General features: G+C 39.0%; 1 protein-coding gene across 3 annotated transcripts in view; it reads left to right on the top strand.

Moving 5' to 3' along the window:
* Nucleotides 1-25,524, top strand: part of AGBL1 (AGBL carboxypeptidase 1) — an 830,430-nt gene that overhangs the window by 249,182 nt on the left and 555,724 nt on the right. For all 3 annotated transcript variants that reach the window (XM_068275162.1, XM_068275160.1, XM_068275161.1), the window contains exons 16-17: nt 7,255-7,393; nt 16,606-16,759. In XM_068275162.1, coding sequence (XP_068131263.1) covers nt 7,255-7,393; nt 16,606-16,759 — 293 coding nt within the window. The remainder of the gene's footprint in view (nt 1-7,254; nt 7,394-16,605; nt 16,760-25,524) is intronic.

A 25,524-nucleotide genomic window follows, 5' to 3' on the forward strand; every position in this document is an offset into this window, starting at 1 on the left:
TTTTGTGGAAATGGATCCTCTTATAAAAATGTGATGTTTTTGAAAAAAATTAGCTCTGGTGAAAAAGACTTTGCAAACATCCCTGACTAGCAGTACGGTATCAGATTTTATATCACATTTGATCTATCACTTCTGAGGAATTTGTCAAAGCTGTGTGATTTTGAAGTCTACCTAACTGAATAAAATTTAAATGGGTTTGATTTAGTAGGCATTATACTGCATTATATTTGGTAATTTTTCTTGATGTGACTAATTAAAATTGAACCATGGGATGATTTAGTAATGCATTGCAGAAGTGGAATCAATTTTCTTTGCACTTTTTCTAGCACCTTTACATGAGGCCTGATGTTTTAGTTGACTTCAGGATCGCATTATTTAACATTTTTTGATTACTATCTTTGTATGGCAAATATATCTCGGAGATGAAAGATTTTGTTTAGGAACTTTGCTTGGACAGCAAACATTAGGAATATAATAGTAAGTGGGATTGTCTTGCTTCATCTTCCTCTACAGAAGTCACTAATCTTTCTATTTATTTCTATTTAACCTTCTTGGCAGTATGGACGAGCTCAGCTCGTCCATGACCGCTAGAAGGGGCCGCTCAGACCCTGCTGGGCCGATTTTAACAATTTTTTTTTAAAACGCGCAGCTAGCACTTTGCTAGCTACGTGTGGGGGACGATCGCCGCGGCTCGCCGCCGATGCGCTGCTACCCATCGCGTAAGGGCCCTCCCCTCCTGAGACCCCTGCGCAGCCTGGCCAATCAGTGCGAGGCATCGCTACGGGGTGGATCGGGACTCCCAATGATGTCATGACGTCGATGACGTCATCACGATTGTTGCCATAATGACGGGGGAAGCCCTCCAAGAAATCCCGTTCAGGACGGGATTTCCGGATGGGCTAATGCGCCTGAAGTGATCAGAAAGGTGAGTAAGACGCCGCCGGGATGGGGGAATCATGTAGCTAGCGCTAGGCTAGCTACATGGTTTAAAAAAAAATCAAAAAATACTGCTGCGCCGCCACCCTGGCGATCTTAATAGAACGCCAGGGTGGTTAAAACTCTTTAAATACATAAGACCTATGTATACCAATCTTTCCAAATCTAGCTATGCTTAATTCAGCTTCAAAGGATGGCAGTGGCACCCTAGAACAGAATGGTTATTTTTTTAATCAGTGACTTGTTCAGCAGACTTTGCTCTTGTCATGGTAGAGATCTATTTACTGCAATAGTAAAACATTTTCTCTTCTCCCCTCAGGACGTTACCAAATGAATAATCCAATCTCTTTCAGAAGCCTTGAACACTATTAGAGATGATGTTGGGCATTAAATTTACTTTGAAAATTCTCAGATATTCCCATATTGCTTCCTGCTTGCATAGACCATTTATGCATTCCACCTTACTCGGTTCTGGTACATAGGGAATTCATATTCATACTGCATTATAACCAGGAAGGATATAATAATCAGGAACTTTCATTACTAAATGGTAATTGGAGGGCCTCTATGCTGTTAGGGTGAAAAGAGAAGGTGGGGAGAGTTGCCAATCCCCCATTCCCTATAAATTCTTTGTTGAAAGACTCCCTTGGAAAATTAAGCCTGGGTGCTACACGTATTGTCACTTGTCAGGTATCTTTCCTAATCTGATTAATTGGGCTTCCCCGGTGCTACATTAGGTATTTTCATAAAAATTTTATTTTTTTGTCTTGTTTCCAATATTTTTACCATCATGATTTTTAATATGTATGCATTTCTACCACAAGATTTTAAATACAAATAACAAGAAGTTTTTGATAGTGAAGTAAGCTTGAAAAGTGGAGAAAAGAACTACATACACACTAATAAGACAAAAGAGAAAACCGAGAGCGCAATTTTGTTTAGTATCTTTAAGATTCACAACAGGTAAAAAGAGTATGTGTAAATATACTCACAAACACAGGTTACCACACAGGCAACCACTGTAATCGCAGGTGGGGAGTATTATATCCTGACCCCACTCAGGTTTAAAAAGTCGCTCTCTGTTGTTAGGAAAAAAGGGGTGGACCGGACAATGTTAGAAGTATTGAATAGAGGCACCAACATAGGATAAAAATGTCTAAGAACTGTTTAAAAAGGGGAAAGTGGTGGACCTACCTCCCTCAAAGAAACATACAGAATCTCGTTAACAAGATTCTGTCTGTGTTCCTTTGAGGGCGGTAAGTCCACCACTTCCCCCTTTTTAAATGGTTCTTAGACGCTTTTATCCTATTTTGATACATACACACTAAACTAAAGAAAAGAAGGTCCACTGAAATGAACTGAAGATGAAAACAAATGGCAAACAATTGTATAAAAATCACAAACAGAAGCTCAGTCACTTGCATTGAATTTATAAAAAAATTAAGATAAATGTTAAGTTCCCAATAAGTGTGAGAAAATATCTGTGTGCTCTTTACATGGGTATTTACAGAAGAAAATAAGCATTATTTTTAACCTTTTTGCTTTTTTTATCATTATGGTGATATTGCTAAAATTAGTGATAAACAATTGAAAAATAGAAAAAGGTGAACATGGAGAAAATATTTAATATTTGTATTTTTTTCTGCACTATTGCCAATCAAGTGTAACAAAAAGGTCAGTATTTTTCACCAAAAAGGGATGATCACCTTTTAAACTCCTTTCAGGACACATCACTAAAAAATAAAGTGTTAAAACTTCTGTATGGTTCAAAAGGACTACTATTGCAACAAAAAAAAGTACAATTAAAAATACGTGTAAGCAATAAACATGCATATAAGAAGTACATTGTTATTATTATTTGTATTCATGGAGCTCTAAGATATTCCACAGCGCTGTACAATGTGCAAAACATACAACTATGGGGAGTGTAGATGAGTGAGCAGTTCAACATACTGTACAATCAGGACAACCAGTGACACAAGTACAGATACATACAGTACAATTGATGTAGTTTAAATAACATCCTCAGCAATACTGAGAGATGTTCATTTGTAAAATGGCACAAAAACAGGAAGTAAAAGGGGGAGGTCCCTGCCCTTGCCAGCTTACACTCTAGAGCACAGGTGTCAAACTACAGGCCTGGAGGGCAAGATCCATGCCAGTGTTTAGGATGGACTAAGAAAGAGAGGAAGCAGATGAGGCAATTTTTAAATTCTAGCTATATCAAATTATAAGATATGTGTATCTCCCAGAGTAAAATGCACTATACATTACCTTTCTCTTATGTTTCTGTCACTTTTATTAGGCAGTACACATCTGACAGATCTGACAGGTTTTAGAGTAGTTTATCTCTTCATAGGGGATTATCAGTATTCCCTGTATACTTTACAAAAAAACTTCCTGAAAAAGATCTATATAAACATACAAGACAGCCTGGCTACTCACTTTTTACTGAATGGTAGTTGCTTAGTCCAACTGCCAAAATAGTATACTTCCTGTAAAATAAATAAAACCCTGAGAATCCCCTATAAAAGAAATGGACTAGTCCAAAACCTGTCAGATCTGTTAGATTTTTACTATCTACTGTAAATGACTCTGGGGTAAATGTACTTTTATATGTAAGCATATACATATACAGTATTTTAAAACTTACATGTTTCCTTCATAGATAGGTGATCCTTTAATTGTTGGCCATGTTCCCATAGAATAAATTCTTTCGAATCTCCTTGATATGACAAAAGGAGAAATTAGGGTATATGGTACATAATCATCCAATAAACAAACAAACAAAAAAAACTGAAAAAAAACTATGCAAATAACCCATTCCACGTTCTGCAAAATTAAAAGAAAAAAAAGTTTTATGCTCAGTTTTACCAGCCAATGTGCACTGTGCAGTTAACATAAAAAGCCAATCAAAAGCCAGCTTGTTGTAGTTTGCTATTTCTGATTGGCTTCAGAACTCCCACTTTTTATAAAAAAACATACATAAACAAATAAAAACAAACAAACAAACATCTGGGGGTCGATCAGACCCCACCAACAGAGAGCTCCGTTGGTGGGAAGAAAAGGGGGGGGGGGATCATTTGTGTGCTGTGTCGTGTGGCCCTGCAGCTTGGCCTTAAAGCTGCAGTGGCCAATTTAATGAAAAATTGCCTGGTCTTTAGGGGGGTTTAACACTGCGGTCCTCAAGTGGTTAAGCAGGTGTTTATTTCCTCCTGCTCGAGTGCTCAGATGTAAAACATAGGGTTTCTGTATCTGCATGAAATGAGTTATAATATATTAGTATATAGTATACTGAGATGCTCTAAGCTTAATTAATCTTTGCATTGTCTTTTTTTTTTTTTTTTTGCTTTTCCCCCCTTTATTAGTTTAACTGCAGCACAGGCTAGAGCAACTCTCAGATGGCAGAAGAGATTGCATAAAAGGAAAATTACAGCTTTCACACTTCCCACTACAATTCATTCTGTTCTCCGGTACAACGGAGATGATACAATTTATCAGAAAACTTCCGCACAATGCCCTTACACGCAGGATGGTTAGACAACAGCATAATTGGTGCTGTGTGAGATACTGGCTTGAAGTGTACTAGTGGGTACAATATAGTTTAATGGTTATTTGTAAAGTGAATGTAATGGCTGGTCTCATATTCAAAGAAATTGCGCTTCCTGACAGAAAAATATACCTTAACAGGTGTTAGTATTCACCTCATTTCTAGCAGAGAGTCGAACAAAGGAGCCAGGTGCCATTAGTTTCACTCTCCATAGCAGCATTTCTGCTAAAAAAAAAACCTGCATTGTATCAGTTCAACCAAAATAATTCTCATGTTCTTAACTATTACTGAGCATTGCTTTCAACTCATCTGTCATGGGAAGAACAGATATACCACTGAATGTAAAAAATATGATTTTCTAGTGTAATGGGATAAATGTTGGCATACTCATTCTATGTTGGCATAGACATTCGATCCTTATCTGCCAGTGGCTGCTGTCAGCAGGCATTCACTAGATTATTGAATAATTTAAAAGTGGTTAGTCCATTCACTAACCTAGACACTAACTCAAAATTTGCTTGAAAATTTGTTGCGAGTGGACCAAGTATTTGGCCAATATAGATCATTCATCAGGGCATGGTTCACTTTAGTAAATTTAGAACCTATGTTTGGCTAACCCTGTCAGTTTTAGCAAGTTTTAACCATGTTTTAACCAATGTGTCCTATCTGTTTCCAAATTTACTATGTTTAAAATGAACCTGTCAGGTGATCGTGGTCATTTTGGCAAAATGCCTTTTGTATGCAATCTCTGAAGCTGGTCAGGTCAAACACTGAGTCTTTACTTCTGCTTGGATCTCACTGCTAAACAATGTCAAGCTGTCATTTGATAGTGAGGTGCTAGTTCGAAATTAAAGCTGGCTGGAGCAAACAAAAGGGGCTTAAGATTCTTAACAAGTGTTTATGGCACCACCTATCAAATTTGGATATTCATTACAGTTATAATGACTGCATGCCAGTGTTATTTAAGATAGCAAAAGTGTTAAATGAACACTCAAGTATAAACTAATGTCAACCAAGGTAGACATAAAGACTTCTGGTAAGCTAATCATAAATCTAAAGATAGTTGTGCTGGGCTTTTCTTCTGCATACAATGCATGGCAGTCTATGGAGGGAAATTGTGATCAAAGGGAATAACACTCCATGGTCACAGAAGCTGCAAAGATGGTGTTAAGCCATTGCAGACCTTCCTGTAATCCACCACCTGTGCCAGTTTGCAGGTTAATAGTGAAACTCATATCTGTAGTATTAATGTTATTTATGTGTTTAATCTGCACCATTTTATCCACAAAAAGGGGTCAAAAAACCCTTAACTATGCATATATGTTTGATAAGTGTGCAGTAATGAGAAGGCCCTTCATGCCAACCACATTTAACACCATTCTGGTGTTTTATACCCCCTTTTGTAGCTACTGCCAATCACAAACTTTGAAAACCTATGAAGATCCAAGCCTAGAGTTAGGGTTATATGTTGGTTGCCATTATTGTTCTGGGCAAGTAGGCTGTAGAGTAAAATTTTGTTTATAGTCTACACATCAAACTAAAATTTGTATTACAGACTGGTTGACCAAAGTCAAGATAGCCGCAAAGATCATAGGGCATATCATTGATCAAATGTAGAGAAGGCAGGGTATTCCAGATTTGTTTACTGGTAGATTAGTGGTAGAGAGAACATCTTGGTGGGGTTCAGCTATCAAGACTTTGTAAAGAGACCATTTGGATTACATAACAGGACTCATGTCATATTTGGGACACTCCTATTGCTTGCATCACAACTCTGTCATTAATATCTTATTTCTGTCCTACCTAGGCTAGATTTATTCATCAAATAATTCTCAAGGGTTATTATTATTATTATTATTTTACTTTCAACTGTTTGTGAGACTGTGTGCTAAGAAATCTACCCTTTTCCATGAGAAGTGGTGGCTATCCGAGGAACCAGGGGGCTTACAGATTTCATAAAGTTCTCACCATACCAGTATCTATGCCGTATTTAGGACATCATAGGTGGAGAAGAGTCTTTTGATCCTTTACCTAGCAGCAAGGGTGCAGTTAATCTCTACCACAAGTATCTGATGGCATCACAAGTACCGACTAGATTGTTATGTTCTCATATTATACTATCACAAACAACTTATTTTATCAGACAGTTGGGTCTTTGTTGACCTGCCTGAAGTTTGCTCATTACTCTCACAGCAACTGGTTAAGACCAGGCCCATCACTGGTATTATGGATACACTTTTACTGATTAATCAGAAAATCAAATATATAAGGTATTGACATTGTACTACTGACTGCAGTACCTCTAAGTCACAGGTGTCGAACTCCAGGCCTGGAGGGCCAGATCCATGCCAGTGTTTAGGATGGACTGAGAAAAAGAGGAATGTGTTCTACCTGATGGACCACACCTTTCCCGAATCAGACCAATCAATTAATTTGAGCTGTGACAAAAATGTGTTAGGACCCCGACCCTCGAGCAGTCATTCAAGTGATAAAAGAGGGCAGTAGAATAGAGTTTCCTTACGTCAGATAAGGAAGCGATGGGTTGCTTTAAGGAAAAAATCATTAGAGGACCTCTATAAATTCATGTTATTAAAATAAAAACAGTCAGCACCTTCTGCTCTGATGTGTATTCCTGACTATAAAACTTCTGTTCTGTACCAAAAAAGTGTTCTTTATTTGATGCATCACATGTAAAACATATTCCAGTTTTTTTCTTCTTCTTTTTAATAGAGTAACAGATTAAATGTTTCACTACATTTTATTCATAGAAATGTATTTTGTTACCGGACATCTGAGGCAAGGAAAAGAAGAAGATACTATACGTTAACATTCACTGTGAAGTTCCCTCATTATGATGATGTCTGCTATTTGGCTTATCATTATCCCTACACTTACTCAGCACTCATGGTAAGTTCAACAATGAGTAGAAGGAACTATCTTTGCCAATCTTCTAATTAATCTCTGCATTAAAGCAGATGTTAACAGCCACACACTGCTGATAAGCACAAAAATGTGTGTGTGTGTGTGTATATATATGTATAAATACAGAGGGTGCTGCAGCACACAACAGGAAAACAGTGACAGGGGCTCTTGGTTATGCTTTAATGCGTTTAAGCTCACCAACTGCGCCAAAGTGTCCCCGATCTGGTGAGTCCTACTCTAACCAGGCAAAAATGCTAGTTTTTATCAGCGTTCTAGTGGGAACCATGCCAAAAGCCCAGGGGTCAGCTAAATGGGAGAAATGAAATTAAAAACACCTCACCTTCTACTAGCTACTAACTGAACTATGAGCACCGCTCATTTATATGCTTAACTGTGCTAGAGATGGGTGGGTTATGCACGCTCACAGGGGAAAATAATATAAGCCAAGGGATGAGCAGCACAAACCAAATTTTATGCAATACTATGCAAAGCATGCACGCAGCACTGGAGGTCCCCAGACTCCATAAGAAATATATAAATACAGAGGATATTGCAGCACACAACAGGAAAACAGTGACAGGGGCTCTTGGTTACGCTTTAACGCGTTTAAGCTCACCAACTGCGCCAAAGTGTCCTCGATCTGGTGAGTCCTACTCTAACCAGGCAAAAATGCTAGTTTTTATCAGCGTTCTAGTGGGAACCATGCCAAAAGCCCAGGGGTCAGCTAAATGGGAGAAATAAAATTAAAAACACCTCACCTTCTACTAGCTACTAACTGAACTATGAGCACCGCTCATTTATATGCTATATATATATATATATATATATATATGTGTGTGTTTGTGTGTGTGTTTGTGTATATATATATATATATATATATTAAAACAATTAGGCCAGTTTAAAAAACAGGTGCTAGAATCAGCGTACACGTCCACCTGCAAGCACGCCCCCCTCCACCCACATGTACTACCTCCTCTGCGTACGCCTGTGCGCATGGCACATTCCTTTAAAAATCTCTCTAAAAATCACATTGCTAAACACTTCGCGATTGCGTTTTGCTGGTTAAACTAAGCCTGATAAATGGACAGTTCTGTGTGTTTAGACTATTTCTAATGGTAGAAAAGGAAACAACCTTGCAAAAGCCAATATAGTTGAACTACATTTGAAAGAAAGGATGCATTCCACTGGCTGGCTACATGTTGTGTATGTGCTGATGATTATATGAACATATCACGTTTGGTATAAGACGTATGCACAGAGGATCAGATTAGTCGTAGTCAAAACGTAAGCTAGGATCATACACGAGATATCAGATAGCTGCGGTACAATGGGCTGAAACAAAGGCTAGGTCGTTTAACAGGCTAGGATCATAAATGGGTGGTCAGATGGCTGAGGTACAATAGGCTGAGACAAAGTCAAGGTCAAGCAGTAGCAAAAGTCATACACAAAAAATCAGGAAAATAACAAACACTAGTCTAAGGGATAGATATATATCGCAAACACTGCATATATATCTATCAGAACAACTAGACTAAAAACATACAATAATATCACAGAGTGACAGAGTGCCGAGGACCAGCATACTGATTGCTATCACGGGCAATGGCAGACTGCAGCCCAAGGGCTTAAATACAGGATCAAAGGCCAGCCCTCAGAAAAAACAGCTAATCACAACAGCTAATAGAGAGCAGCTGACCAATAGAATCTTATTAGCCAAAAAGTGTCAGCTGATAGCGTGTAAGCTGACACTAATCTCTAAGAGGCCATCTCAGAGCATAAAAGCTTCTCTGAGTCGCACGCGTCTGGCTGAGGAGATTGGAGGAACATGCAGGCTCAGCCACGATCGCAGGGAAGCCGGGGATGCCACTGAAATAATCTCTCTGCAAAGCTCTGTTTCTGGAGCTGCTGACAGGTAAGAGCGTTACAGAACACAAGTTTATTGAGCTAGTGGCGTGCCTCCTTAATTTCAAATATATTGGCCGCTATTCACAAAGCATTACCGCATTCGGTAATGCTCAAAACAGCTGATTTTACTGATCACCTTCCCAAATTATAATTCACTAAATGTATCACCATTCACCGCACAGAAAATCAGAGTTCCCGGCTAGTGAGGTAAATTACCGACTTTCTCCAGCTCACAGCAACCGATAACTCACTCTCCCCATGCTGTCTGTGTGCAGTGGATTTGACAGATATCCTTTGGGGAGAGCCAGGCAGCCAATAGGGAGAACAACACAGCCCTGCTTCTCACTCTGATTTGATGCAATGGGGTCTCAAATGGGTCTTTTAGTGTATCAATGCAGAGGAAGGTGACAATTCTGAGGGCTTTCCTGCATCCCTTTAGATGTGTAAATCTGTATTCTAGCATACATAAGAGCTCCCCCTAGTGGCTGCAGCACATCTAAAGTGATGACAAGATTCATTGGACAGAAAACCTTTGAGTCAGACACACAGCTCCCTGCCTGCCCGTTGACCTGACAATTACCAAGCAGGGCTTAGTGAATTGAGGCACGATCGGTAAATTACTGAACTTCTGCCTCATGTGGGAAAACTTTAGTGAATTTGGAAAAAAGTGAAAATACCGAATTAAGTATTTTACCAACCAAAATGATTTTACCGAACTGCCCATTGTGAATAGAGCCCATTGTATCCTGTTTTGGTGTGGTAAACCACAGAAGGAAAGTGCACCAGATACCCAGGTATTGCTTAGCCTAGAGTGGGGTCAGCTCCAGCAGATTGTAAAGGTTACTTTGAAAAAGTGAACTCCTGTAGTTTGCATTGTTTTCTCACATGTGACTTAAATGGTTTTATGTTTTGGTTGTCACATAGTACATTTTTTAAGTGAGGTAGCTGGGAGCCAAACGGCTTATGTTTACCTTGTATTTGGTTAGCAGTTTGGGACAAACTTGCTAATAAACTATTATTATTATTATCATTATTGATTTATAAAGCGCCAACATATTCCATGGCGCTGTACAAAGTAAGAAACAAACATGGAGTACATTATAATACAGACAATGGTGTACACCAAAATACAAGATACATAATTAGTGACAAAATACAAAGAATGATACAAAAACAAATATAGAATTGGTAATGACAGTGATAAAATTAACATGATGAATAAAATGTATAATGGTTACCAAGAAACAAAAAGGGGGAGAGAACCCTGCCCTTGCGAGCTTACAATCTAAAGTGTATAAAGGTGGCCCAACACAATAAAATATTTATTTTTTTTATTTTTTTATATTTTTATGTACTGTTTTTTTTTTTAATCAAAGAAAGAAGTGTAATGGAATTTCTTGCCTTATCCGACTTTTTTTTATAATAATTGGGGAAGCAATAAACTAGCGTGCGTGTGTCTGCGTGTGTGTGATACATTGGTCAGATTTTTCAGTTTTAAAAATGTGTACTTCTGCAACCAAATTAAAATTCTAGCTCCTCTTGTTTGTGAAGCAGCTTCCAGTTACAAAAAATAAAATAAAAATAAAAAAATAAATAAAAAAGGATTCATGAATGGAAAGTAGTTTTCAATAACAATATAGAATAGTTGTTAACTTGGCTGGGGTGGCTGTCTGGGGCCATCTGGACCAAAGATCTCGAGTGTATGTGTGTGTGTAGGTGCCCACCGAGGTACTGCTCTGTCATGTGCTGTGCCATTGTTCCTCTTCCCATTTGTACAGTGATGAGCTATATGGGAAATGCGTCTGCCTGTCCAGGAAAATCATGGACAGCACAACAGTATGGTCTGCTTACCACAAAGCATCCCACAGATTTATTGCAGACTGAAAAGTGGGAATGAATCCTATTTATAAAATAGGATCTGTTCACTCTCAATTTTGTGATGCAGTAAAATGGACAAAAAAAGATTGTTTTTTCTGCTGTAGTGGGAACACACCCTCACTTTTTCTTTTCTAAAGTGTTATCACTGCTACTCCTTATAAGCCTGAGTCTTATAAAGTCCTTTAGTATCTGTTGTCATGATGTAATTAGGTCACTTATTGGAACTGTGGGTAATAACTTGCAAACCATGTAGAAGCACAGACCTGGAAAAATCTGTGGTATATTCCCACTTTCAGTTTACCTGACTTGAACTAGGTTTAGGTAACACGTGTTTAGCTGGATAGTGTACTGGTTAAGGGCTCTGACACAGGAGACCAGGGTTCGAATCTTGGCTCCAGCTATTCAGTAAGGATAACTTGGGCAAGACTCCCTAACACTGCTACTGACTACTCCGTGTGCCCCAGTGGCTACAGCTCTGGCGTTTTGAGTTTGCCAGGAAAAAAAATCTATATAAATGTTATGTTTCTTGTCACGAAATGGTAATTTGGGCAAACAGAAATGTTAGATTTGATTTTTTGCCCCCAAATCTCAGATATGCTCTATTTACTACCTAGAGGTCAGAAAGAAACAAAGACATAAAAGTAAAAACTGGGAAACTGTCCATACCGTTTAAAGGGAACCTGAAGCGAGGAAAATTATTTAAAATAAACACATAATGTAGCTGCAAATTAATATTACATCCTAACATCACGGTCAGTTCCTCACAGAAGCTCACCATTTTCTTCTTACAGTGATTCCTTCCAGTCCTGACAATATTTTGTCAGAAGTGAAATATACCCGTTGCTGTAAGTTATATATCAGCAGCTGTCAGATACAACTGAATGTGCAAGGTAATGTCCATGTTTCCCTATGGCTCAAGTGGGTGATATTACAGTTTAACAGTGTGCTGACCAGGAAGCTGTTAGGGGTTAATGGCCATTTTTAAAATGGAGGACAGAGAAATCCATTGATCACAGTGGACAAATGGGATGCAGGAGAGGAGAAAGAGATTGAGGAGTAGACTACACAGGAGGTAAGTATGACCTGTGTGTGGTTATTTTGACTTTTTATTTTCAGTTCAGGTTCTCTTTAAGATGCACACACATACAAATAACAATGGACGCAGGACCATTGCAACCTGGGTGACAACAGCTGTGAGTGGAGTGGTCCTATCAAGGGCAACATTTCAGCCATCCTGTCATGTCTACATTGATGGATAATAAACAATTTAGCAGGCAAGAACTCCTTTATTTATTAAAACTACTGTCAGTAAACCATGGCAACAGTTTTGTTGCTACGATTTAGATAGGCTTTAAAGGAAATCCAGTAAATTTATAGTAATATTAATGAGGAACTCCAGTGAAAATAATGTAATAAAAAAGTGCTTCATTTTTACAATAATTATGTACAAATGATCGTCAGTGTTTGCCCATTGTAAAAGCTTTCCTCTCCCTGATTTACATTCTGACATTTGTCACATGGTGACACTTTTACTGCTGGCAGGTGATGTCAGTGGAAGGAGATGCTGCTTGCTTTTTTGGCAGTTGGAAACAGCTGTGAACAGCTGTTATGTCCCACAATTCAACAAGGCTCCCACAGTGTGATGTCAGAACCATAGTCCTGACATCACACTGTGGGAGGGGATTTCACCACAATATCAGCCATACAAAGCCCCCGATGATCTGTTTGTGAAAAGGAAAAAGATTTCTCATGGGAAAGGGGGCATCAGCTACTGATTAGGATGAAGTTTAATTCGTGGTTACAATTTCTCTTTAACCCCCTTGCCGGTCCAATTGCGGAAAGGGGGCAGCGCAGCACTTTTAAAAAAAAATGTTTTTGTTTAAATCATGTAGCTAGCCTAGCGCTAGCTACATGATAGCCGTTGAGCAGCGGCATCCCCCACCCACTCCGATCGCCTCCGGCGATCAGAGTAATCAGGAAATCACGTTCAGAACGGGCGGGATGTCGTCACCGATGTCATGGACGTCGGGACGTCAGAGGGAATCCCGATCCGCCTCTCAGCGCTGCCTGGCACTGATTGGCCAGGCTGCGCAGGGGTCTGGGGGGGGAGGGGGCGGCTCGGCGCGGCGGGTAGCGGCAAATTGGCGGGTAGCGGCGGTGATCGCGTACCACACACAGCTAGCAAAGTGCTAGCTGCGTGTAGGAAAAAAAAATTGTGAAACTCGGCCCAGCAGGGCCAGAGCAATCCTCCTGCGCCAAATTAAAAATACAAGATTTCAGAAATTAAGTCTATTTTCTAAATTATAATAATAAATAGCAGCTTTTTTTCAGCTACATAATGACAAATATAAAATATTTTTCATTTATTAGAGGAACCCCTCCTTTCCTTTCATATTGCTGGGACAGAATCTGGCAGACTGGTGGAGGAGATAAAAAACAAAAACAAAACACAGGCTGCTACTGATGATGTCACTGCGGAAGTGATCTCAGCTTGTGTGAGATTTCACATAGACGACGCCTCTGTGAGGGAGGGTAGCTGATGACAAACACACCCATGATCTAGAACCTCCTACTAAGCTCAGAAGTAATGGCTGCCACCTGTATAACCCTAGTTATGAAAAGAGAAGGGTGAAAAGCATGCACTGAAATGCTCATAGGCTTGAAGGAGTGTTCATTTATCTTTGTATGTGTCAGAGTTGTGCAACAAAATAATTTGAATTAAAAAAATGTTTGGTTTGGGTCCGCTTTAAGCAGTATGTCTTATGTTTTGTGTTCTTAAACTTGTATACTTAAAAACCCTGTGATAAAATTGTTTGATTATCAGTAAATCCGAGAATACTAAATTAAATGGCATTAAAATAAGCTTTGTAATAAACCCCAACTTTACCAAGCAGGTGGTTTGCCCTTTATTTTTTATATATATATATATATTATCTTTTCTATAGATATGGGATATGCTTGTAAACTACATACATTGAGAAACAAGGTTATTTAAAAACAATTTACAATCATGGCTAGAATTATTTAGATTAAGGTATTTACATGCATAGATTCCCTTTATAGTTTGAGATATCATGTTACTCTATACAGAAGAATCACTGTGAGAATGCTCTTCTCTAATTTTCTCATTTTCCAGTTAGGATTCTTCAGCTTACATAGCGCCCAGGACAAGATGTGGTCAACCTGTCACGCTTCAGGCTCATCTCCAATGATGTTCAGTCAGCACTTTGACCTAAATAAGATGGGTTGACTTTGAATCCCCGTTGTAGATTTGGTGCTATAGCAAAACTGCACAAGTCAATGTGTCAGTATACATCTGTTTAGTACCAGAAACATCTGTCAGCACTTGGGGTGAAGACAGCTCACTTGTCATTGCTGAAATATCTGCCATGTATGATTTAGACTGATTCTACATGGTAAAGAAATTCTGTTTGCATTCATTTTTAGTTCTCTAGGTCTTCGTTATGTTTGTCTTACAAATGTTCTTTTACACTTTTGGCAAAATATTGATTTAACGTATAGTATTCATGAATGACTGAAATGTACTCTTATCCCAACATATGTTCAATGTCTTATTCAGCAAGCCACATAAGTCAGTACTAAACTTGCAGAGTCAGGCACAAGCTTTCTATACAAGATAAAATCTACTCTAACATATATCTTTATTTTATATTTGTATGATAACTTCTGTTTTTACAAGAAATCTTTCATTTGTAAAACATATATTAGAAGGGAGGCAGTAATTGGCCTAGTTCCATTGTATTGGAATGTTTGGAACTACCTAAAGCTGACAACTGATGCCAAATACCTATTTTCAAGGGAGTCAGAATCATTGCCTAATTGAAGACACACACCTCTAACTAGAGGTAAACAAAACCTGTGGTTGGCCAGAGTTAATGACAAATCAAAGCATAGCCTAAAAGCATGCTATCTGTTGGCAAGCATCTCTGGAAAATCAGCTCCGATTTGAGGCTTACTTTTATAAACGTGGGGTTATTAGGGAGTGCTGTGGTGCATAGGATGGGGGCTCAATGGTAATGTTGCTATTCATATTCAGGTAAATCTGAAAGTTTCCCTGAAGATCACATATTTAATAGAGGAGGAACAATCAAACTGAACAGCCAGCAGCAAGGTATGAGCAGGGATATGTAATGGGAGAAATCTATTTCTACACATGGACTCTGGACATCATAGATGTTTGTTTGTTTTTTTGGATGCCTGTGATCATCTAGTACATTGACCACTCACAGCCTTTAAAAGACCACTAACATGATTTTTTTTAATCTTATGTAAACACATACATACCATTTCTCTGAAAGTGGAATTCCCTATAAATGACTTTTTTACTATGTTGCTGTCATTTACAGTATCTAATGGGGGATACTCAGGGTCTTTTTAACCACTTGTGCCTGCACTGCAGTACATTTATGTCCTCTCTGCCACCAGTATTAGCAGAAGTATTTACATTAGCCTGCAGTACTAGTACATGCCTCTGCTCATCACAGCAGGCAACAAGTAGAGCACTAAACAAGTAGCCAGCAAGTCCAAATTGCACAAAGGAAGAAGGAGGGTCCGCACGTGTCTGTAAATAATCACCTTTATTCATGGACGTGTCCAAGACATCAATGGCAAGCATTATTAGCTGACATGTTTCGAACTGCTCTAGTCCTTATTCATATCTGGAATAAAGGTGATTATCTACAGACACGTGCAGACCCTCCTTCTACCTTAGAGCACTAAACACGGTGTAAGACTCTGGTGTCCAGTATACCCACCATTTCCCTCCCAAGCATAGCTTGATGCTGGAAGTACGGCTAGTAAGTATGTGTCACTCCTCTTGATTCCTTTCGCAATCATCTCTCTCCTCTTACTCGTATGAACACTGACCTCTTATGTCAGCATGTACCACGTCCTGGTTTGATGATGTCACTTTGATGTGGACTTTGGTATTGAAAGTCCTGTCCTTTCAAGTAGAACCCTTTCTCCTGTCTACCTCTAGTGATTGTGTAGCCAGGTGATTACATCAGTAACATTCACTCATTGTTTAGCAAACCCGACTACTCCTGGAGTGACCAAAGTAACAGATGCTAACTTTTTGGCACCTAATAGTTTGCTGAATAACAAAGGCTTGCCATTGCTATCCTCCTGTAGTAAACCATGGTGTATGGATTTTGTAACAAAAGCCTTGTGTCCAGTACACCTCTTCAATTTCTATAGGCTACCTAGCAAAACATGGCTCAGGTGACTATAATAACTAAATTACTAGGGTTTGGCCAATGTACTTATTCTTCTTTATATTGAACTGTCCATAGTACTACAGCAGGAAATAAAGGTTGGGTTTATTTTTTTAGTTGATGCCTAAAATTAAAATGTAGCATACTGCTTTTTAAAATAAATTTATATGTTTGTTTTAGTCCCACCTACAGATTTTGGAGTCCAGGCATGATCCTCAAAGAATTTACTTCAAGCAACAGACACTGTGTGACACTCTTGGTGGAAATCCGTGTCCCATGGTCACCATCACTGCCATGCCCAAGTCAAAGTCTAAGAATCACAAAGAGGAGTTCTGTAAGTAAAGGAACGTCAGTAAAAACAAGAAATTGACCTCATGGGGCATTTTGGTTTCATGCAACAGTATAGATTAAGGGATTATTGCAATAAACAGTCTAGGAGAGGTAGAGCACTGAAATATGAGCTGAAAGTGGAATATTTTGCATTGAAATGCTGAACTGTTTTCATGCTTTCTAGAAAGGGGCATTTGCAGTCTTAGAATACATTGATGACCGTGCATGAAAATGGAAAAGTAGTACGTATGTACGTTAAACCCAAACTCCAGGTGCCATTTTTTTTCTAGTCCTGTCTAGGAACTTTGTGGTGACGATTGTTTTATCTGTGGATAACCTACTTGATTGGCTAATGCCAAATGATAACTTTTAAAGTACTTGGTGAGGAGTCTCACACCGGCCATTACCTGTGACTAAATCCCAGAGCTTCTGACAGAGATCTTCTCAAACACTGTCTTTTGTCTCCTTTGAGTAAGAACACCATGGTATTGCTGAGCCAAGCATCTTCAGATCCTTACTCAGTCTCTTCTGCAGGATTGTTTAAATGGCCTGCTTTAGGTCACACTGCTTTCTATGCTGTCAGATGGTATATTTAGATCTGTGCCTTGAGGTGGGTCTTAAATGAAAAGGGACTGTTTAGCAATGATAAAATTAGAGTAGTTTTTCAGTATCACATTTACTAAAACACATGGAAAATGTTTGCTATTGCAAAAGATTAATTGAAAGCATTAATTAGCAGTTAAGACAATGTCATAAACCATGTAGTTGTAAATAAAGGAAAATAATGACATTTATTGGATAATGGATTAAGGGGCGCCTGTTTTTTATTTGTTCCTTGTTGTTTGAATGATTTATCTAGCTCTGATATGTTTTTTAGTGCTTCACACAGAATCCTAACATTTGCTGGCATTTATTTATTTTTTTAACTGACTTCAACAAATTACATTTTTAATTTTCGTTGTAACTTGTGATGGATGGATTTTAACTCCATCAATCTTGTATGTGTTGATGGTGCTTATATAATGCTATGGGAGAACAGACCCAATCTTTTGGGGAAAACAGTTCTTGGAATAGGGAAGGTTTACTGCTATTGCTCGTGAAGAGTTACCATCTGAAAGGCATGCTGGTCAGTTTGATCTGGTTTGTTAAGCCAATTACCCACTGGAAGATGGGGCCAGATGGATCAGGGATCACCACCGACCAACAATCGTTTCACCGATCCATCTGTCCAGACCTGCAATCATCATTTGCGGCGGTGGAAACAAAGGACCATGTAAACGAACATTCACATGATCACAGCGAACCCACGTAAGTCTATGAGTATCGGAACAATCCACAATGACTTAATAGGAACTGTCCATCATTCAAACACAAATGATTGGCGCAGGGGGTGTGCGTCGGTCAACATCGTTTAACTATTTTTAATTTCCCAGTGTTGTGTGATATTGTGAAAAAATCGTTTTGGGGTTATGGGCCTTTAGATCAGCATTATGGAGGCAGATATTTGTTTGTTCTTTCCTTGCTGACCCTCAGACCACATGCCTTGTTGCCATCTGTAGTGAAGGTGCAGCATGTAATGTAAAAATAATTACATGTAGTCAAAGGCTATTGCTGTTCAGCCTGGCCAGAATAAAAGCTGTTCAGTCTAATTTCTGTGACTGTATTTATACTAACCCCTTCCAATCCAATGTCAGGATCACCCATACCCCCAACACTTACTTTTTAATTACTGTATGTAATTGCACAGCTTGGTGCCGGAGGGGATCAAAGTGATTTTTATTACGCAACAGCACCCCATGGGGCAGCCATTTTTCCTATTTCGACATTGGATCTATGCTGGAAAAAGTCAACGTTGGACATAGTCTGACAAAGGATCGGAGGAAATGTATTTAAAAAAAGTCCACTATTTTTGCATAGTTTGACATATTGCATATCTCCCTTTAAACCCGAAAATAGCATCAGTCATCAAATGTGCTCTCTATTTGATAGTTAGACATTGTCCCCTTTGTGTTGTCACTGTTTTACTTACTGTGCTAAATTTGGATGCTAATTTTCACTGGCTTACCTTATTTCTCAGTCTGTGTGCACATACATTTGGCTGGTGTTTATATACTCCATATGTGCTGTAATGTTTTGTATAGCTTTGTTCACCAGCATGCAAGCACAGACTGGGGCTGAGATTTGTTGTAACTGTCTTCTTTGTGAAACATGCTGCTTACATTGAATATAAAGGCAAATATAGGGAGAAGTAAGATGTCTGACTTATAAATTAAAGCGTCTCATTTAGATTCTCTGACTTATATGTGGACTGCTGTGATGGTGTAGAATGGATTGTACAGAGTGAGACATTGTTATTTGTCAGTTATGAGAGTATAACATACCAGTTCAATATCCCACTGTGCTCATCCTTAAAGCATTTGTGATATTTTCTGACACAGAAAGTTTGTTGCACTAAGCTTTTAACGGCCTGTAACACCTGCTTCTATCATACTTTTAGGTTTTTACTGACTTCAATTTATCTCATGAACCCTTGCATTAAATACTCAAGAAAAAGTTTTATATTATTTATACACATAATTTTGCACATAAATTAATACACATTTGCAATCATTCATAAATTAAGTAATTGAGTATTCTCAAATGACTGGCAGCCGGCAACTTTTCAACCACTGGCTGTTCTCCATGCCAGACATAAAGTGAACCTCCAGACTAAAAATCTACTCAGCAGAACTGAGAAGGCTTGGTGTTTCTTTAACAGTTTCACAGCATCAGAACTTTGTTTTTCTCATTTTAGCTGCATTTTTAGCTAAGCTCCGCCCCATCAAAAGAAAACTGCCCAGGCTTTTTTCCCCTGATGCTGTGCAAAGCATGATGGGATTTCTGATGTTGCTGTTCTCGTTGCCTAGCAACTGGGAGGGGTGATCAGGACACATGATAGTTGGAACTGTGTCTCATGCTCCCTGCCACCTCTTTTCAACCAAAAAGATGGCTGCCCCCATGACAAAGATGGCTGCCCCCATGAAATCACAAACATTTGCCTGCTCTTTTAAAACAGGGTGGGTAAGAGATTATATTACCTATCTATTTTAATTAACATAAATAATGTAACTTAATGACAGTATGTTCGTTCAGGCTGAAGTTCCTCTTTAAGGTCAAAATTAAACCTGCATGAAGCAGGTGTTCGCTAGAAATGAACAGCCAAGCTGTTCTTTTAATTTATAAAACACATATTGTTCAGCTCAGAATTGTTTTTTTTTTTTTTTTAAATTTGCAGTAAATAAACACATGTAAAAAGTGAGGACAAATGAACCTACCAAAATACCAACTCAAATCTCTGCGCGTGGTGGCTGGAAGCAAGCAGGGAGAGACCCAAAAAGTATGCATGTTCTTTTATGACTGTGAGGCATAGAGCAATGGTAAACAGAAGTGGGGGAGAGGAGCGCGGGACCGTAGAACTATCATTCCTTTTCCTACTCATTAACTCCTGAGGTTGGGGACAAGAGTTGGAATACTTCAGGAAGGACACTCACATTTTTTATATTAAAAATACTTGCACATTTAAATGGCTTCCTTTTGGTGGGGGAGTCATATTGCGCCTGCTCACATTTGAAATGGGTAAATATGGCATTACAATTGAGAATTCAGCAGGTGCAGTAACCATTGGTAATTTATGTACAGGTTACTATTTCCTTTATTTCCTTTCCTTAGTGCACCAGGCCCATGATTATGTAAATCCAGTTTCTGGATTCTTTACTTTTTGTGTTCTTTTCAAAACAAATAACTTTTCAATTTCTCAGATGCAAAAAGTTATAACGTTTTCCAACTGCAGTACTTTGTATAATAATATTAGCTTGTAATGATAGTGGCATTTTTTTTTTTAATCAGATTTTTCTTTTCAAGTCTGTTAGTTTAAATCGAATATGATTATTTGGAAACCATTGGATGGAGAGAATAAACCTAAATTGGACTGACATAACATAGTTTAGTTGAAATTGAAAAAAAGACATTTGTGTAATAATGCGCGGAAGCGCAGCCGCTCGCTCTCAGAGCGGGGCGGCTGCTTCCGCATCAAGCATGGCGGCGCCGCATGGAGGAGCCGCCACACGCCACGTGAGTAGCGGTGAAAGCGGAAAAGCCGCCGCGTGCAGTGCGGCGGCTCCCACGGCGGGCGCCAGGGAGAGTGCTGGTGTGGCTGGGACTCATAGTCCACCAGCCTTAAGAGTGATGTGCGCGCGTGCGCGCTGAGGCAGAGCTTATATGACAGGCAGAAGTGAGTCAGCTGACCAGGCTGGTCAGCTGACTCTGGCTCCGCTCCCCATTGGTCCAGCACTTAGGGAGGTGCTGGAGAGGGGCTTGTGTATACTGCTAGTGGGTCATTTCTCTGGTGTCTGGCGTTGCAAACACATACGTGGGAGCACTCAGACCTGTAGTCAGATCCTTAAGTGTGCCGGGACCAGCTGGAGCTGTAATCCTACACTTAGGCCCAGTGCACACCAAAACCGCTAGCAGATCGTCAAAACGCTAGCGGTTTTGGGAGCAGAGAGCAGATATTTGGCCGGGTGCACACCAAGCGGATTTTGTATGCGATCCACCAGCCGCATCAGCCAGTGAAAACGCTTGGCTATTGTATTTCAATGTGTGGTGCACACCGGCGGTTTGAGGTTTTTTAGCAAACCGCAAACGCGCAGCAGGAGGCGCGTTTGCGGCTTGGCAAAAACCTCAAACCGCCGGTGTGCACCATCCCATTGCAATACATTAGCCAAGCATTTTTCCAGGCGGATGCGGCCGGCGGATCGCTCCAAAATCCGCTCGGTGTGCACTGGGCCTGAGCTACATTCTGTTGATAGCTAAAGTACTAGTTTGATTGTGATTATCTGTTATGACTTTTTGCCTGCCTGACTATCCTTCTGAACTCTGATCTTGTACCTTGCCATTCTGATACTCTGTTGCCGAACCCCGGCTCGCCCTTAGACTCTGTTTCTGCCTCCTGATCTTGTACCTCGATATTTCTGATACCCTGTTGCCGAACCCTGCCTGTACCTTAGACTCCGCCTCTGCCTACTGTATCTGTACCTTATCTGTCCGTGTGTTTACAACCTGGCTTGTCCGACCTCGAGAACCGACCTTACTGTTGGAGGCGGTTCCCCGTCCTGTTGGTGACACTTCCTCCAGAGTGTCACTTTCAGACAAACCTTCCTACTCTTTCAGCCTGACTTCTCCCGCCTTGGAGAGTTCAGGTCTCCGGAAGGAATCTGTGTAGTACTCCCTGCTACACTGAGGCCTAGTCCTCTAAGTGTTACTGTTACACCAATCACTACACTCTACTCAGGTGAACAGAGGTTAGCTGGTATATCGGACTATCGGTGATACTGCAGATCACTTATAATCTGGTATATATCTGTATTCCCAGTGATACTGCAGATCACCGGTAATCAGATCCTCTCTGTTCTTCACCGTTCGTTACAATTTGTACATAAAGTTTAACCAGAAAAAAAGTTTATGTATAATAAATGAGACATAAGATTAGCATGGGGTCAATTCACTAAGACCTCATGTGAGGTAAATTACCTCATGCGGTAAAAAACAAAATACAAAACTTTTTTGTAATATTCACTAAGATTTTCAGATCAGCAGGACTGCTATAAATTACCAAAGTATTACTGCATGTGTGAATCTCATACACAGCTTCCCTTTACCTACTGTCCTATGCCTTAAACCTTAAGACTGTAAGGCCTTTTGGCCTCTTCCCCTTTTGTCTCACAATGCTGTGTAATGTATTTGCATATCTTGCACCCCTGTGTAAAAATCTGTAGTTGATTTGTTCACTGCATCAGCAGTAATCCAGCATTGTCTTGTATTGTTAACAGTTGTATTGTTTATTTTGTATTGCTATACCCTGTATGCTATTGTACAGCACCACGGAAAATGCTGGCACTATATAAATTAATAATATTAATAATAATAATAATAATAATAATAATAATAATAATAATAATATAATAATACAATACTACTACTGCTGCTGCTACTATTACTGGTACTACTACTACTACTACTACTACTACTACTACTACTACTACTACTACTACTACTACTACTACTAATACTACTACTACTAATAATAATATTACCCATATATGGGTAGCCCTGACTTCCATGCTCCTTTGTAGACTTTACTGTGTCAGTGCTGCTAAAACAGCAGGAAATGCAGCTTGTAGCTATTACAGTAGAAATTCCACTGAAATAGGAAATAGTTACTGCTTTGCTTAGCTGCAATTACAATACACAAGACTATACAAACTCATAACTGTAAGGGAGTAAAATCATGAATAGGATCTAACAATCTGAGGTGAAGAGTTGAAACTAAGATATTTAGCACAGAATATCTACACTCAAGAGGAAATAAAAAAAACGAATGTTTATAATTTTTATGCCATTAAACCAGCATGCGTGTTATTTCATTAAGTCTATTGTCAGAGGTTAATTACATATAAAACCATATGTGATAGGTTAAATAAATCCAGCGCATTGCTTAAGTAACTTATTTGTTCTGTATGTTTCTGTATGTTTTGATAATAGTTTTCCAAGATACCAATACACACTGATTTTTTTTTTCACTTTAACCAGTTCAGCCTTCAGTCATTTTTCATCTTATGCATCCGAGCAACTTTTACCTCCCATTCATTCACCAATAACGTTATCACTACTTATCACAATGAATTGATCTATAGCTTGTTTTTTCCAGCAGCAAATAGGTTTCCTTTGGGTGATACATTTTGCACAGAATAATTTTTTTTCTAAATGCATTTTAGCAGGAATATTAAGAAAAAAATGAAAAAATGCATTATTTCTCAGTTTTCGGCCATTATAGCTTTAAAATAATACATGCTACCATAATTAAAACCCACGTATTTTATTTGCCCGTTTGTTCTGGTTATTACACCATTTAAATTATGTCCCTCTCTCACTTACAGGAAGTGAAGGGAGGACGTGAATTTTTTTTTTTACTTTAGAAAGATCGGGGCTACTCATAGAAGCCGTCGGTCTTTCTAACGGGGACTTATATTAATGAATGGGAACTGCATTCCCATTTATTGATCTTCAGGCTAATGGGCGGAACATACTATGTACAGACAGCTTGCCAATACCTGATTCTATAGATGCTTTGCGTATCCAGGGAACATACACATGTATATCATCCAACGTGGTGTACGCGATCAAGTGCACAAAATGCCCTTGCAGAGTTCTATATATTGGGGAAACAAATCAAACCGTGCGGAAAAGGCTAAACATACACTGCTTTACAGTAAAGCACAAACGAAAGGACACCCCAATAGGACTACATTTTAACAAACGTGCCCACAGCATAAGGAACCTGAAAATTACCATCCTAAGGGGAAATTTCAAATCTGGGAAGGAACGTCGGACATTTGAATACAAGTTTATGAAGATGTTTCAGACGCTAAACAAAGGTTTGAACATAAAGCCTGGTTTCATGAGTATGTATGAATCGTAAAACCATTTGGCCTCAGTCCTTTCAAAGTTTTTCTTTTCTTTCCTTTTCAGACTGGTGGACTTTTTAACACTTCTGTCTTTTGCAGCTCTCTGGCTGAGAGATAAGTTGATTATTTTGTGTGTGTTTATCTGTAGTGACAAATGCTGCCAGAGTTCATTGGACTGAGAAAGTCTTTTTACGTTTCAAACGGGGTACAACTGTGTGTCATGTCAGATTGAGCCTACAGAATCATATATAAGTCTGCATGTGATTTAAAACTTCTTATTGTATGGTTCTGATCTAGTTCTGTGTAATGCCTGAAGAAGAAACTTAATGTTTCGAGAGCTTGCAATAAACCATGTACAGATAGTCATTAAAGGTATCACTGGAATCAACATTTGTTGGTTTGATGTCTACATTTCTGCTCCTCGACTAACACCGGACCGCACTTCACTTGCTTAAAAAATCTCTTGAGATATTAAATTACGGTGAGATATTAAGTCACAGATGAGGGGGGATTAGATAGAGTTAACTCTCTAAACACATACAGGGTGCATTTCTTTGTTTTCCTTTTATCCTGTGCAAGAGTTCAGGTCCACTTTATAGACAGTGCAGAGGTTTCAAGTAGGTTCATTTAAAGTGGTCTATTGTGGCTGATATTGGAAGTGGTGATTGATCTGTGTAGGAAAGCATGTCATCTCCATAACTCGTACACAAAGGCTGAAATTAGCAGTGGATATCAGGGCATCATGTTCATTTCTGCTTTCTCCAGACAGAGAGCATGCAAACCCCTGATCACACTGATAATAATAAAACCCAATGTGAGATGATAGCTGCATAATAAACTCGTGTCACTGCATGCTCAGAAAGTAAATGGGCTCATTCACCCATAATGGCTTTTGCACTCAATTAGCAAATTGTTTAATGAGGATTCTGACTTCTAAGTATGCTTGTTTAAGAAAGGAGACAAAAACTGAGCAGAGAACTTGAGAGAGCACAATATCAAAGGCGGCACTTACAGTGGATATTGAAAATAATGATCCTGAAGAGAATGTACACAGTTTAATTAAGCACATTGATTAAATCAATATGATTCAACTGCTTACTGTTCAAATCATCTTAATCTCATTAAAAGTAATTCAGGCCTCGATAATTGATTAATAATGCATTATAGTTTATGAATTATTGACTCGAAGTTATTATAATTGTGCTTCTATTTTCATGGCAGCCAATGCAGAATGTTAATTGTAACGTCTGGAACTTGTATTGGAATA

This window comes from Hyperolius riggenbachi, chromosome 3 (assembly GCF_040937935.1).
Source record: "Hyperolius riggenbachi isolate aHypRig1 chromosome 3, aHypRig1.pri, whole genome shotgun sequence".
NCBI lineage: Eukaryota > Metazoa > Chordata > Amphibia > Anura > Hyperoliidae > Hyperolius > Hyperolius riggenbachi.